This window comes from Puma concolor, chromosome C1, assembly GCF_028749965.1.
Source record: "Puma concolor isolate L17-30 chromosome C1, mPumCon1.1.hap2, whole genome shotgun sequence".
Taxonomy (NCBI): Eukaryota; Metazoa; Chordata; class Mammalia; order Carnivora; family Felidae; genus Puma; species Puma concolor.
The window spans coordinates 214,573,437-214,587,786 of record NC_141674.1 but is presented as its reverse complement, the minus strand read 5'-3'; the positions used below and the strand labels follow the sequence as shown (position 1 = coordinate 214,587,786).

The window sequence follows — 14,350 nt, the reverse complement described above, 5'->3', positions numbered from 1 at the left end:
GAAACAACAGTGCATATTAAGAAGAAAAAGTCAATTCATCGATGTTAACGTGGAACAATTTCCAACAAACATTGCAAAGTGACAAAGCAAAGGTCAGAGCTGTGGGTGTAATATTTTCCAAATTTAAAGAAGCATCATATGTATATATGTATGTATGTATATGTGTGTGTATGCGTGTGTGTGTGTGTGTGTGTGTGTGTGTGTGTGTATGCCTATCTTTGGAAAATTTCTGGAAAAAGTATGCACAGAACTGTTAACCTGGAAAAGACAACTGAGGCCCTGGGGTACAATAGAGGCTTCTGTTTCTTTCTTTTTCTTTTCTTTCTTTTTTTGTATTGTCTGAATATCTTATGGAATGCATGGAATACTTTTTCAATTAAAAAAAAAAAACTACTAGGGTCGCCTGGGTGGCTCAGTCAGTTAAGTGTCTGATTCTTGACTTGGGCTCAGGTCATGATCTCACGGTTCGTGGGTTCAAGCCCCACATTGGTCTCTGTGCTGACAGTGGGGACTCTGCTTGGGATTCTCTGTCTCTCCCTCCCTCTGCTCCTCCCTGACTGGCTCGTGTGCATGTGCGCACACGTTCTCTCTCTCTCTCTCTCTCACTCAAAATAAATACATATACTTAAAAAAACCTAGTAGAACAACACAAGCTCAGCTGATAGCTACATTGGTCGCTAGTACAGGGTTCTTGGTCACAGACTATGTTGGCACCTTCTCCCTGCCACATCGACATTTTGGACCTCAGCCCCTGCTGCCAGGAAGTCACTGAGGGCAGGAGAGTCCTAATGAGTAGTCTGTGGCCCAGAGCGACTGAACTCCCACATGCAGCGACCTTGTGTGCTCCAGGACCTGGCACTCCCAGCGCCTCAGACCAGCCACACCCGCCCATCTGCTCGCGAGGTGGGGGCGGGAGAAAGGAGGGTGGGTGGAATCGGGCTCATATTTGAATTCTCTGTCCACTGGGCTGCACATGCCCTGGCTTTGATCTGCTCCAGGACCACCGTTACGGACCTTTGTGTCCCAACCTCCCTTTCCCAAATTCAAATGCAGAAATCTAACCACCAAGGTGGTGGCATTAGGAGGTGGGGCTTTGGGGGAGGTGATTAAATCCTGAGGGCGGAGCCCTCGTGGGTGGGATCAGTGGTCTTAGAAAAGAGACCCCGAAGAGCCCTCTTGTTCTCTTTCCACCACGTGAGGACACAGAGAGGAGTTGGCAGTCTGCACCCTGGAAGAGGGCCCTCACCCAACTGTGCTGGCACCCTGATCTCGGACTTCCAGCCCCCAGAGCTGTGAGATACAGATTTCTGCTGTTTATAAGCTACACAGCCCACTGAACCAAGGCAGTCACCTACCACGATACAGAAGTCCACAAGGGCATGCACCCGCCCCCCTGCCCCCAATTTGGCCAGCTCTTAAGTGAGACCTGGCCAGGGCCTGCCTTGGACCCTCATCTTTGGCCTGATCGGAAGCCCTGACTTGGGATCTTCTGTCTGTTGGCAACCAGCTTCCCCGTGCAGCCACACTGCAGCCTGGTCCTCTTGTCCTTGAGACCAGCTCTAATTGTCCACCTGTGTAAAAGCCTTTCTTTGCCCCGTGGAGAACTCAAGCCATCACATTCCCTCTGGGAATGTCCTTTCTTCCTTGTCTCTCCATTTTCTGTCTGGTTTTCTCCTTGATGTAACAAGGGGCTGCAGCACATCTAGACTTTATGTCTTTCCAACGTCAAGTCCCACTGAGAGAGAGCCCCAACTCCCTTCCTAGAAACCCAAGTAAGAGTTACTGTTGCTTTTTGTCCTCTCTGGGTGGGTCAAATGTCTATCCCTGAACCAATGAACAACTAGTCACCGTGTCTGTGACCAGCCCTTCGGGCAGGGGTGGGGTCAACTCTGTCCAGCCTTCTGGGATGCGGGTGGCGGGAAGCAGACAGACAGCATGCAAAGAGGGTCTGGGTCCCCGAAACAGCATTTGAGTTCCCGGTCAAGCTGTAGCTCGTCAGCCCTGCCCTAGTTCTCATGTTCTCAGCTGTGTGAAATTCTCGCTTTGCTTAAGCCAGTTTGGGTCAGGTTTATGTCATTGTTACTATTTTCTTCTTCTTCTTTTTAAATGTTTCTTGATTTTTGAAAGAGAGAGAGTGAGCAGGGGAGGTGCAGAGAGTGGGGCCGGGGGAGGGGTGGGGTGCAGAGGATCCAAAGCCGGCTCCGCACTGATAGCAGAGAGCCTGATATGGGGCTGGAACTCACAAACCGTGAGAGATCACGATCTGAGATGAAGTGGGGCACTCATCCAACTGAGCCACCCAGGCATCCTGGTGATTACTACTTTCAACAGAAAGAGTTCCGATTGAAGAAAAGGACAGATGTTCACACACAATTCCATTTTTGTAAAAGAAAAAAGGGACACACACGTGTGCATGTGTGTGCGCGAGTGTGAGAGAGTCTGGAATGATACACAGCAAAAGGTAATAGTGGTTATACCTGGGCAGCTGGATTAGAGGCAATGTTTTCTTGCATTTTCTAATTGTTACTTAATGGGCACGAATGGCGGTGGGACAAAGTCACTTGGATCCATCACTTGTAGAGAGCGAGAGGAACTTCGTCTAATCTGCTGTTGGTGTTGTAGGAAAGAACATGAGTCAGCAACTAAACAGAAGCCGGAGCTGCTCCTTCAGCGATGTGGATGAGCTGATGAAGACGGTGCAGCTGACGGTCCACATCCCCACCTTCCTCCTGGGCCTCCTCCTCAACGTGCTGGCCATCCGAGGCTTTAGCACCTTCCTGAAGAAGAGGTGGCCAAATTATGCTGCCACTTCCATCTACATGATCAACCTGGCAGTCTTTGACCTGCTGCTGGTGCTGTCCCTTCCATTCAAGATGGCGATGTCCAATGTATGGGCTCCCCATCCTTCCGTCTGTACCTTCGTGGAGTGCTTCTACTTCGTTAGCATGTACGGGAGTGTCTTCACTATCTGCTTCATCAGTCTGGATAGATTCTTGGTCATCCGGTACCCGTTCCTGGTCAGCCACCTCCGGTCCCCCAGGAAGATCTTTGGGATCTGTTGCACCATCTGGGTCCTCGTGTGGGCGGGGAGTATTCCCATCTACAGCTTCCACGGGAAGGTGGAAAAGTACACATGCTTCCACAACATGTCTGATGGCACCTGGAGTCCCCAGGTCTTCTTCCCCCTTGAGGTGTTCGGCTTCCTTCTTCCCCTGGGTGTCATGGGTTTCTGTTCCTCCAGGAGCATTCACATCCTGGTCTGCCGTCAGGGCCTCACCGAGGACTGGGTCCAGCAGAAGGCCTGCATCTGGACAATTGCAGCCAGCCTGGCTGTCTTCGTGGTCTCCTTTCTTCCGGTCCATTTGGGCTTCTTCTTGCAGTTCCTGGTACGGAATGGCTTTATTGTGGAGTGTAGAGCTAAGCAGAACATCAGCTTTTTCTTGCAATTGTCCATGTGTTTCTCCAACATCAACTGCTGCCTAGATGTCTTCTGCTACTATTTTGTCATCAAAGAATTCCGCACGGACATCATGGCCCACCGGCCTTCCAGGGTCCAGCTCGTCCGCCAGGATACCATGACCAGCAGGATCTAAGGAAGGAAAGACCTACACAGAAGAAGGAACCCCCGGCCCCAAATCCCAGTAGCAGATACTGCGTTCTGACGTTTCTGATGTGGTGGACCGATGTGGCACATTTGCTGGTGTGCTTTCCCTTGTGATGCCCATTGAACACTGTCTTTGCTCATTATGCTCCAAAGAGCTTTCCCCAGCATGCAGACAACTGGACATGAATCACCCAGTATTTGGGAATCTCTGAAGGACCCGAGAAACGGGTGAATTCTTTATTTCTAAGCTCAAAAACATGAGGCAGAAGAATTGAGAAAGAGGAGACCATCGGAGCAAGGCTGTTTCCCAGCTCTTCCCCATCCGTCTGTTAGACTAGAAGGTTCTGGAAAGGAAGAGAGACGAGTTAGGAGAGAGACCCGAGAGGGTTGGTCATGGTGGGAAACGCTCTGGGAACAGACGGAGCAGGAGGAATGTAGCAAGCTCCTTTCTAGTTTGGGGATCCCAGGGTAGAGCAGATTTGTACCTCCCCATCCTTTCTGGGGCTCTGTTGGCCAATAACCTCACAGAGATGATAGCAAGTGGGGGTGAGGGGGCAGAGAAAGAACCTACAGAGAGCCCCAAGTTTCCTATGGGAAAGAAGGGCCTGGGAAGCCAGCCAAAGCTTCCCGTGTCCTCCCCAAGGCTGCAGAAGGATGAGGGGAGCCGGTGTGAACCAGGTCATGGTGAAGCTATGGACGCTTTGTGGAAGAATTGGGGACAGAGTGGAAAGGCACTGGTGACACCTGAGAGCCACAAGGGGATTGGATACACCTGGGGAAGGAAGGTGACAGGCCAAGGACCCCCTGTTGCCATCATGATGTAGCCTAGAAGAGGCTGATCTAAGGATGCAGGCTTGATTTGGTTCAGCCAGAGGAGAATAAGGAACATGTGTTTGTCTTGCCCACCTGAATCCTGCCAGGACGGCTGGCTCGGAGCCACTATCCACAGAACTGTCCCTCTCCAGTGGCCGGGAGGGGGCAAATGAGCCAGCCAGGAATGGGAGGAATCATCTCGATGGCATGGAGCCCCTGGCAGTTCCTACTCGAAGACCAAACAACCGCCTCCCGGTTTGGACCGGGCTTCTCTCTCCAGTGGCCCTGAGGAGGAGGAGCGGTGGCGGCTGTGAGCCTTGCGAGGACACAGCCGCCGCTCCAGAGAGCAAAATGACTAGAAGGATGGGTTGTGGGGTGGTTTTGCGAGGCGGAGTGAGTGGGACGAGATGTAAGGGATGAGACCTAATGTGAGAAAGGGGGAGGTCTTTAGGAAGAAAAGAACCACTTTCTACTTGGAGGGAAAGGGGCTTCCACTGCCAAAGGGTGGATGGAAGGTAGGTGGCTTGTGGCCGAAGAGGGCGATTTCGATAACCCTGCCAGGAGGCGGGGGCGGAGGCTGGGTGATTACCGAGGTGAGGCCCGAAGCCACAGGGCTCTGTGAAGGGGTGGGGTAGCGGCGGGGGGTGGTGGAGAGGAAGCGTGGAGGGCAGAGCTGCTTCCTGCTTGAGAATCGCCAGCTCGGCTGAGAGCATCCAAGGGCAGGAGCCCCTCTGCCTCCTGCTTCCGCCCCAGCCAACTCAGTAGTCAGGTGGAGGGAAGGGTGAGAACATGGCGTCAATGAAAGGGTGGAAATAGCTGTGGAGGAATGATCGTGACCAGGACCAGAGGCTCCCGCCCACCCCCCCCCCCCCCCACACACACACTGGGCATCCAGGAACTGATAGCCTGGGGCAGGGGCTCTGCAGTCCAAGCTGCCCTGAGGTGCCTACACCCTGCACCGTTTCGCGGCCATCCTGGACAGAGGCTCTAAGAAAGCCAGGCTGTTACATCCAGCAGGACATTGGTGCCGGGGGTTGGTGGCGGGGCAGGGGGGGGCGGGGAGCGGTCAGAGCCCATGGATACGTGCAGTCACCACCTCTCCCTCAGTTTCTCTCTTTGCACTGGGAGCTGGGAGTCCAACATGTGGCACTTATATCTACCACTTACATAGGGCCAGACAGGTTTCCTGAGAGAAAATTGATGGCAGGGCCCTGACAACCCATCACCCCCTGTGATGTTCATAAACATAAAATGTTGTCCCGGCGGCAGCATGACCCTGCCCGAGCCGGGTGATGGAGAAGGCGAGAGGGGAAGCTAGACCTATGAGCTCAGGTCGATATGGCAACCGTGGACTTGTGGGTGAGCCTTGGAGACCCACCCCCGCCCGCCCGCCACTGATCCCAACACACTGGAGGAGCCCACGAGCCTCTTCTGTCTCTCCATGGGGACCCATCCTGGTCTATGAGTCACAGAGGACTCAGCAGGGTCCGTAGGGGTGGGCTCAGGTCCAGCGCTTCAGACCAGGCCGCTCTGCAGGAGGGTCCACACTGTAGGCCAAGCAGTCAGGCCCAGCAGGCACAGGAGGGACAGAGGTCAGGGTCAGGGTCAGGGCTCAGGTGCTGAGGCATTCGAGGGCCCACTCCCGCAGCAAGTGGTATCGAGTTGGGGAACGCTGAGCTTAGTTGTGGAAATCACTGAAATTCCTGCCATCAAAGGAGGCTGGGGGACGTTATTTGGCCATAAATGTGACCTATTTTTCCTCCCAGTCTGGAAAAACCTGAGACATACTTGTCATATGTGCATGTATGAAGCTAGCACAATTAAGTGGAAAATGACTTGTTTAATCGGATTTGCCAAATAAATCGATTCCTGGGATGCTGCGTGACCTGGTCTTGGGGGGCACTTACTGGCTCCAGTGTAGAGCCGGTCCCTGGTGGCCCCTTGCCTGGTGACCCAACAATCTTGGCCGGAGGGACCAAGAAGGGCCCAGGCGGAAGCAGCCACATGGACGCCGAGTGTGAGCAGACACAGGAGCGGAGCCGGGGCCTGCCCGAGTGGCCAGGAGCCGGACCCTGCAGAGTCTGGCTCAGTGCATGTCCCCGCATCTGCTCGGGGACTTGGTTCTCCGCGATAGCAGCTGCACCCTCTCCCTCCATCTTGTCCGACCACCACCATGATACTGGAGCTGCTTCCCAAGGCCCTGGCTCCTTTTACAGACATCGTGAGGCCCAGCAGAGGAGACCTGCTGACCACCAAGGGGCCGAAGACCCAGGGCCAGTACTCCAGAGGTCTTTGCTGTGACCCGTCCCTTCACTAACTGCCTGCGGAGCGAGTCTGACTCTCCCGGGTTAAATCTGAGTTTTCCTTTATGGCTCCACACATGTGGACCCTGCTCACCTATCCAGAGCTCCTGGAGAATGTGAACTCCTGGGTGCTGGCCCCGGGGCCACCTCTTTCTCCTAAATTCCCCACAGTCTCAACTACAGCCCAGTTCTGGCCTGGGTACCGAGGGCTAGCTGGGGACATCCTTGTTCCTTGACAATTGCTATATGTGCCCCCCACCCCCCGCTGCAAATCCATATGTTGAAGCCCTAACCCCCAGTATGATGGTATTTGGATGGGGCCTTTGGGAGATACTCAGTTTTATTTATTTATTTAAATGTTTGTTTTTGAGAGAGAGAGAGCATGCGTGAGTGAGCGGGGGAAGGGCGGAGAGAAAGAGGGGGACAGAGGATCCGAAGCAGGGTCTGTGCTGACAGCATTGAGCCCGATGTGGGGCTTGAACTCATGAATTGTGAGATCATGACCTGAGCCCAAGTCGGACGCTCAACTGACTGAGCCACCTGGGTGCCCTGGGAGATACTTAGTTTTAGATGGCTTCCTGAGGTTGGCGCCCTCATAATGGGATCAGTGCCCTGACGTGAAGAGCCACCAGAGTGCTTTCTCCCTCTCCACCTGCATGCCCTGAGGAAAGGCCATGTGAGGACACAGGGAGAAAGAAGGCAGCCATTTGCAACCCAAGCAGAGAGCCCTCAGTGGACATCAACCCCGCTGGCACCTCGACCCTGGACTTCCCGGCTCCAGAACAGTGAGAAATAAATTCCTGTTGTCAGAGTCGATGGTGTGTTGTTAAGACAGCCCAGGAATGGGGCGCCTGGGTGGCGCAGTCGGTTAAGCGTCCGACTTCAGCCAGGTCACGATCTCGCGGTCCGTGAGTTCGAGCCCCGCGTCGGGCTCTGGGCTGATGGCTCAGAGCCTGGAGCCTGTTTCTGATTCTGTGTCTCCCTCTCTCTGCCCCTCCCCCGTTCATGCTCTGTCTCTCTCTGTCCCAAAAATAAATAAACGTTGGAAAAAAAAAAAATTAAAAAAAAAAAAAGACAGCCCAGGAAGACCGATACAACAGCCATTTCCTGCTGACCCAGCGGCTACCTCATATCTGGGCCACGTCCCCTCGGGGGACAAGGGCTGACCTTCCTTGGGGATATCGGCCCCCGTGGAGCATTTGGCAGGCACAGTGCTGGTCCATGGGCTGCACAGTCCTCTTGACTCTCTCTCCGGGGACCCTGTGAAGCTGAAAGTCATGATATTTATGCTACCTAGCTGCTACGGGATCCTGATGACATTTGCACTAGAAAGATCCCCGCCTAATGGCAAGTTGCCACAAGTAGGCGCTAATTGCAAAGATGCTTGAAAGGGCTGAGGCCTGGCAGGTGACTGTGGAGACCGGCAGAGGTAAAAGGGATTTTGTTAAGAGATCAAGAGGAGAGCCCAGTATCGCGGAGCTGTCTCGGGGTGGAGACACCGGCATCCGCTCTCAGGAACCGTGTGGAAATGGTGGTGGAGATTCCCACGCTGAACCGCCCTCCGCTGATCCCGGTGCCGTGGACAGCGACCTCCCAGGGCCAAGGAAAGGAGGCAGCTGGGTTCACCGCGAGAACCCCGCTGCCGAGGGGGCAGGGGGCTCAGGATCCGTAAGAACAGCGCTTTGTGGAAGCAGCACCCCCTGCAGCTACCGTCACGGCCCCCTCCTGCTTTTGTCCACCCACAGCCGGCTTTGCTAGGGAGCCTAGGACACAGAGCCGTGAACGGGCATTGAAGGGAGGGTGGGTGGCTGGGCAGGGTGGACGCCCCAAGCTTGAAGCCGAAGGCGGAGCAGATGCCCCTCTGCCCAATCCGGGCCTGAGCCTCCTCTGCCCGCCCCCCCCCCCCCCCAAGCCAAGAGCCCGCAGAACGTGTCCTCCTCACAAAGCCACTACAGGAAGGACAGCATGGCGCCTTGATCGTGAGCTACAACCTACTTGTGGCCCTCTGCACCTTGAAGTCTGGGAGGGAAGATTCGAAGCGCTGTCACATCAAAGCCCGAGGTCACTTCTGCTCGGTGGAGGGGCCCCGAGTTCACCTTCGTTCTGGGGGCCATCGTGGAGCAGGTGTAACCAAGATACTCCCTGTGAGGGGAGGCTATTGGGACGGGGTTCCGGGGGGCGTCCACAGTCACACAAGCGTCTCTGCAGAGCGTGTCCCCCTGAGAGAGCCCTCGTCTCTAAGGACAGCTTGGGGGGTACCTCCGTGCAGGTGAGGGCGTGCAGCTGTGTGTGTGTGTGCTTCTCGGTTAAGCCAGGACTCGCAGAGGACTGCCGGGTGGGGGGGTGGCGCACAGAACTGAGGAGAGATCCGCAGGAATCAGACTTGACGGGGCCAGATGCAGGTGGCCCAAGGGTCCAAAGAATCAGAGATCCAAGGGTCCAAAGCTGATTCTCATGGATGGTGCGTTTAAGATGGAATGGCTCTGACTTGGGGCACATACTGCGTCCAGTAAGCCAGCGGTCGCGGGTGAGGTCCAGGGCCAACCACAGCTCTGGCCGTGGAGGGGTGGGGGTTTCCCCGAAGGGCAGAGAGGCCTTACGGACTAGAGGACCGGCACCAGATGGGTGGGGAGATGTCTCCCTCCCCAAGGTGTGCTGGGCTCTGGGTGTGGCCACCTCCAGTGGCAGATACAAGCCTCCCTGCTGTGCTTTTCTGCAGGTTTTCCTAAGTCTCAGGCGTGACCTTAAAGCGGCAGCTGGGGCTCAGCTCTCACTGACGGGAATCCAGCGTGTGGCGCAGGGCAGAGCGGGGCACGAAGGCAAAGCCGGGAGGCACATGGGGAACCTGGCAGCATGTCCTGGGGCAGGAGGCCCCGAAATACATTGGGAGGAGAAGGAGGGGAGACCAGAGAGAGTCAGGGAGCTGGAAAGGACGAAAAGGATAGCAGAGGGCAAGTGTGATCTGGGAAATCTCTAGTAAGTGATGGAAAGTTGTGCAGTGCCCAGCACGGGCGGATGTGGAAACAGGGAAGGGAGGCTTGGCAGCCGGCAGCCTTGAGGCAGCATCAGGGAAAGAGATGCCCGAGGGCGTCACCCATGGGATGTGTGGCTGTCACGGGCCGGGCTCTGTTCCCCCTCAAGGCTGTGACACTGGGGTCTCAGTGAGGCTTATCCAAGCCTTCCAGGCAGGAAGCCAGGGTGACCCTGGGGGACTGAAGGTTGCTTGGTAACTGTGGGACCAGAGCAGGCCACGGCCACTCCCGTGGGCTGAATGCTGGACTCCCCAAGACTACCTCCCTCCTGTGGCCAGAGCTGGCCGTGGCCCTGAGCTACTTTCAAGGTGAGCTCCTGAGGCCTTGGAGGCAAATGGGGAAAGCTCGGGGGCTGGGTCAGAAGGTCAAGGCTGACTCCTGTCTCCACCCCTGACCATGTGTGCTCATGGCCAAGGTACCCCATGCAGTGTCCTTACTTCAGCTCTGCCCACGATGCAGCAACACATGGAAGATGTCTGGCACGCGGTGAGGGCTCGATAATTTATTCAGAATTAGACTTGCAATCATGTAGAATAATTGAGTTAGGATTGTGGTGAGTTCCTTTTTAAAACAGACAAAAAAAGGGGGCGCCCGGTGGCTCAGTCGGTTAAGCGTCTGACTTCGGCTCAGGTCATGATCTCGCGGTCCGTGAGTTCGAGCCCCGCGTCGGGCTCTGTGCTGACGGCTGGGAACCTGGAGACTGTTTCGGATTCTGTGTCTCCCTCTCTCTCTCTGCCCCTAACCCACTCGCATTCTGTCTCTGTCTCTCAATAGTAGATAAACATTAAAAAATTTAAGAAAATAATAAAACAAAATAAAACAAACAAACAAAAAAGAAGACGAAGTAGTGGCCTATTGCTCTCTGGGTAGGTCACAGGTCTCAAATCAGTTTTGTGCATGGATTCCTCCTGCAGTTTGGAGACCCTTGTGGGCTTTCCCCAGGATAGCAGTCTTATTTTTTTTATTTTTTTTATTTTTTTAGAGAGAGAGCGAGGTGGGAGAGGCAGAGGAAGAGAGAGAGAGGGAATCGTAAGCAAGCTCCATGCTCAGCACCGAGCCCCACGCGGGGCTCGATCCCGTGACTCTGGGATGACAAGCCGAGCCAAAATCAAGAGTCAGATGCTCAACTGACTGAGTTACCGAGGCGCCCCCAGGACAGCGGTTTTAAATGCATACAGTAAAATGCATAGGATTACAAAGGAAAGCTGATATATTAAAATGCAGTTACCAAAATTTAAAAATTGTGATAGAGCCACGTACATGCTTCATTACTCAGGCCTGGCATAAGAAGGTCTGGGACCATGGTTAATAATTATCATACTTTTGAATTAGTGATGAGCTGAGCTGAACCAATGCTTTGAAATTTCCGCAGCGACTATGGTGTGATACGAAAATAGCTGGGGCTTCTACTGGCGGCCGGGTCCCAGGGACCGTCTGCTCTCCTCTGGTGCGAGGCCCACTCACACCGTGGAGGGAAATGCTAGTTTCAATTAGTGATTCGTGAAAACAAGCGTGTAATTTTTTTTTTCCCCAGCCAGTTCATGACTGCCCTGAATTTCACGCCTGACCTCCAGGTTACGAACCTCTGGTTTAAGCAGACGTAAGGGCATCTAGAAATAAATGCTCTTCCTTTGAGGAAGGATCGTGTGTGCGCCCTCTTGGTTATGCAAATGTGCGCACCAGTGTGCCCTTTTCCTCGTGGGGTTGTGGGCAGTGGGGCTTAGAGACGCTGGTCTGTTGGTATATAGGGGGAGGCTCTCTGGGGCGTTCGGAAAGCAAAGACACCCATGTCCCCACCCCTGATCTCTGAGATGCAGGGTCAGGCGTGCCTGAGCAGGAGTGCTACGGGTGGTCCAAGGAGCAACGGCAGAGAAAAACAGTGAGGCCCTCAAAGTAAATGACCTTGAGTAAAGGCGGGAGTCTGACATGCTGTTCTCATTTCAAAGCTGGAGGGCTGAGGCCCGTGTGGAAGGTGGCTGGCGCTTGATGTCCCTTCCCACCCAGCCACCCTGCCCCAGGGGCAGTGCTTTGGGAAATGACACCTGCGTGTGGAAAAGTGGACTACAAGGAGCCATAAACCTGAACCTGGACAAGGGCATCCCAGCCTTGGGGCAGCAGCATCCTCTGTGCAAGCAAGCTTCAACAGTGACACCTTGTGACAGCAGGGAGCAATAGTAGCCGTGGGCCGTGGGGACCCTGCTTCTCCTACTGGGGTTAGGAAGCCAAGCTGACCTCTTCTTTGCTCTAAGGAGGACCCTTGCGTTTGGGGAAACTGAGGCAACTACCCCCTCGCCCCCGCCACCCCCTGTCCAATGAATTAGAAGAAGAAAAGAAATGTGAACATATTTCAGTAAAGTGGATTGTGCCAGTTACATCATCGTCATCATATCATATGTGATAGTTTATTATCAGTACTGTTCCTCCAATGTGTTGATGTAATGAGTTCCACCCTCAGAGGATGACCTCGCCTAACCTTATGTAAAGGTCCTGGGGGACATCACCGTCATGCCGTAAAGCATCTCCAAGGGCCTATCACGCCAGCAGATCCGGTCTTTGGCACGACTGTGACTTGTTCCCCTACCCTCTGCCCCCTCCTCCAGTACCCCCTTCCCCCGCTCACTTCTCCCCACCCCACCCAGGCCGTGTCCTCTCTCTGCTCTTCATCATCTGCTCTTAGGAGTCATTACTCCTGGTATGAGTGCTCGGCCATATGGTTTTTCCGTCTTGGGATATTTACATTGGAACCGGGAGAAACTGTCATTCAAACAAAGAATCAAGAGAGCAAAAGGGAGACACTTTTAGAAATATCCACCCCCACCCCCCACCCCACACTCCGCCCCCCGAGGAGCATCTGGAACCAGCAAACCTGGAAGGCGGGGGGGCTCGCACGAAGCAAGCGAGGCACCTCGGCAGAGGACGGGGCTCGGGTGCGTGTTAAATTTCTGTGCATCATAATCCGTCTCCATTACCCCTGGCTTTCCACAAAGCCCCCCACACTCAGTCGCCTTGGGTCAGTTGCCTTTTATGGGAGAAAGGAGGTGGGAACATTTCCCAGGTGAGGTCAGACCCACAGACTCATGGCTAAGATGGAGAAGGGCGGTTTCTCCCGAGACTTCCAGGACTGTTGTGGGGGCAGCCAGGTCCCGGCGGGTGAAATCACAAGCTCTTCCGTTTGAAGAGGAAAGGGAGGGTGAACCCATAAAACTGAGGCCCTGGGGCTACTGATGGGTGTGGCCAGGACCTGCCTTCAAAGGGAACTGCTTTACCAGGGCGTCTGGCTGGCTCAGTCAGTGGAGTATGTGACTCTTGGTCTCTGGGTTGTGAGTTCAAGCCCCACGTTGGAACCTACTTGAAAAACTGAAAACAAGGGCTGCCTGGGTGGCTCAGTCTGTTAAGCGTCCAACTTCAGCTCAGGTCATGACCTCACACAGTTGGTGAGTTCGAGCCCCGTGTCGGGCTCTGTGCTGACAGCTCGGAGCCTGGAGCCTGCTTCGGATTCTGCGTCTCTCTCCCTCCCTCTCTGCCCCTTCCCTGCTCACGCTCTGTCTCTCAAAAGTAAATAAACATTAAAAAAATTGAAAAAAAAAAACAAACCCAAAACGAAGGGAACTGCTTTACAGATGCGGAAACATATGGATCCGAGGTAGGAATGACACCAATATTTTGATTCCCAGGTGAGTGCTCTTTCCGCGGCAGCACTCTGGGTCTCTGTGCCCTCCCTCCCCACTCCAAGACCCTCTCGGGCTCTTCACAGACCCTGCGCCATCACGGGGTGACCCACCTGCTCCCCAGTAGAGGTTAGCACAAGCCCGAGTGCCAGCCTCCACCCGATCAGCACCTGGCGGAGAACAGACATATTCTCTGCTTGCCTGTTCTGCCTCATTTGGCCCTGCACCGGGCGAGGAGTTCTAAATAGAAACGATCCCTCCTAACCGTCGCTCGCAGCGAGGGCTCACATCTTCTTTCCATTCCCGTGTGCCTGGCACAGGCTGGGCGCACAACAGAGCCCGTAAATGCCTGGTGATCGACAGCTGCAGGCCTCACCCTTGCCCCAGACCTCGCTTCGAACTTGGGGGCAATTGGAGGCTTGGCTCCCCCTGGAGCCAGGGTCCCCTAGCACCTGCTGGAGATAACAGAGAGCAGGAGTCCTGCCCCCGAGCCCGTCATCCCCAGCTGGGTGAGGGAGCCTCGGCCGTCCTGGTAGAGGTGACGGCAATGCAGGAATAACTGGGGTGTCTCCCATCACCACTTACAAGTAAGGCCACATTTCTCTTAACGTTCACGCAACGACTCAGCGTGATGGGAAAGGCCACCTGTGGCTTGGGATAACGTTTCCGGTGATAGTGTCACACAGGGATTCGAACAGTGCTGAATTGGAGTATCTGAGACTTGAGGGGAGGTCACAGGGACTCTGGAAGTCCCTGGTGACTTACCCTGAGGCCTAGGGGACGATGAGGACACAGACACCCAAGCCCCTGGTGAAAAGTTGAGACAAAAATGTTCCGTGACACGTGAAAGTAGAAACAAGCAACATTTCCAAATTAATGTATTATTTACCTGCTGTGGAATTCAAATAGGTGTTTGAAAATGGGCGCCTG

The 14,350-nt window shown here is 54.5% G+C and overlaps 1 protein-coding gene across 3 annotated transcripts in view; it reads left to right on the top strand.

Moving 5' to 3' along the window:
* The window catches only part of GPR55 (G protein-coupled receptor 55), a 44,425-nt gene extending 38,133 nt beyond the window's left edge, over window positions 1-6,292 (top strand). For all 3 annotated transcript variants that reach the window (XM_086719902.1, XM_086719900.1, XM_086719901.1), the window contains one exon: window positions 2,623-6,292. In XM_086719902.1, coding sequence (XP_086576028.1) covers window positions 2,631-3,593 — 963 coding nt within the window. In that variant the 5' untranslated portion in view covers window positions 2,623-2,630 and the 3' untranslated portion in view covers window positions 3,594-6,292. The remainder of the gene's footprint in view (window positions 1-2,622) is intronic.
* Window positions 6,293-14,350: the final 8,058 nt, after the last annotated feature.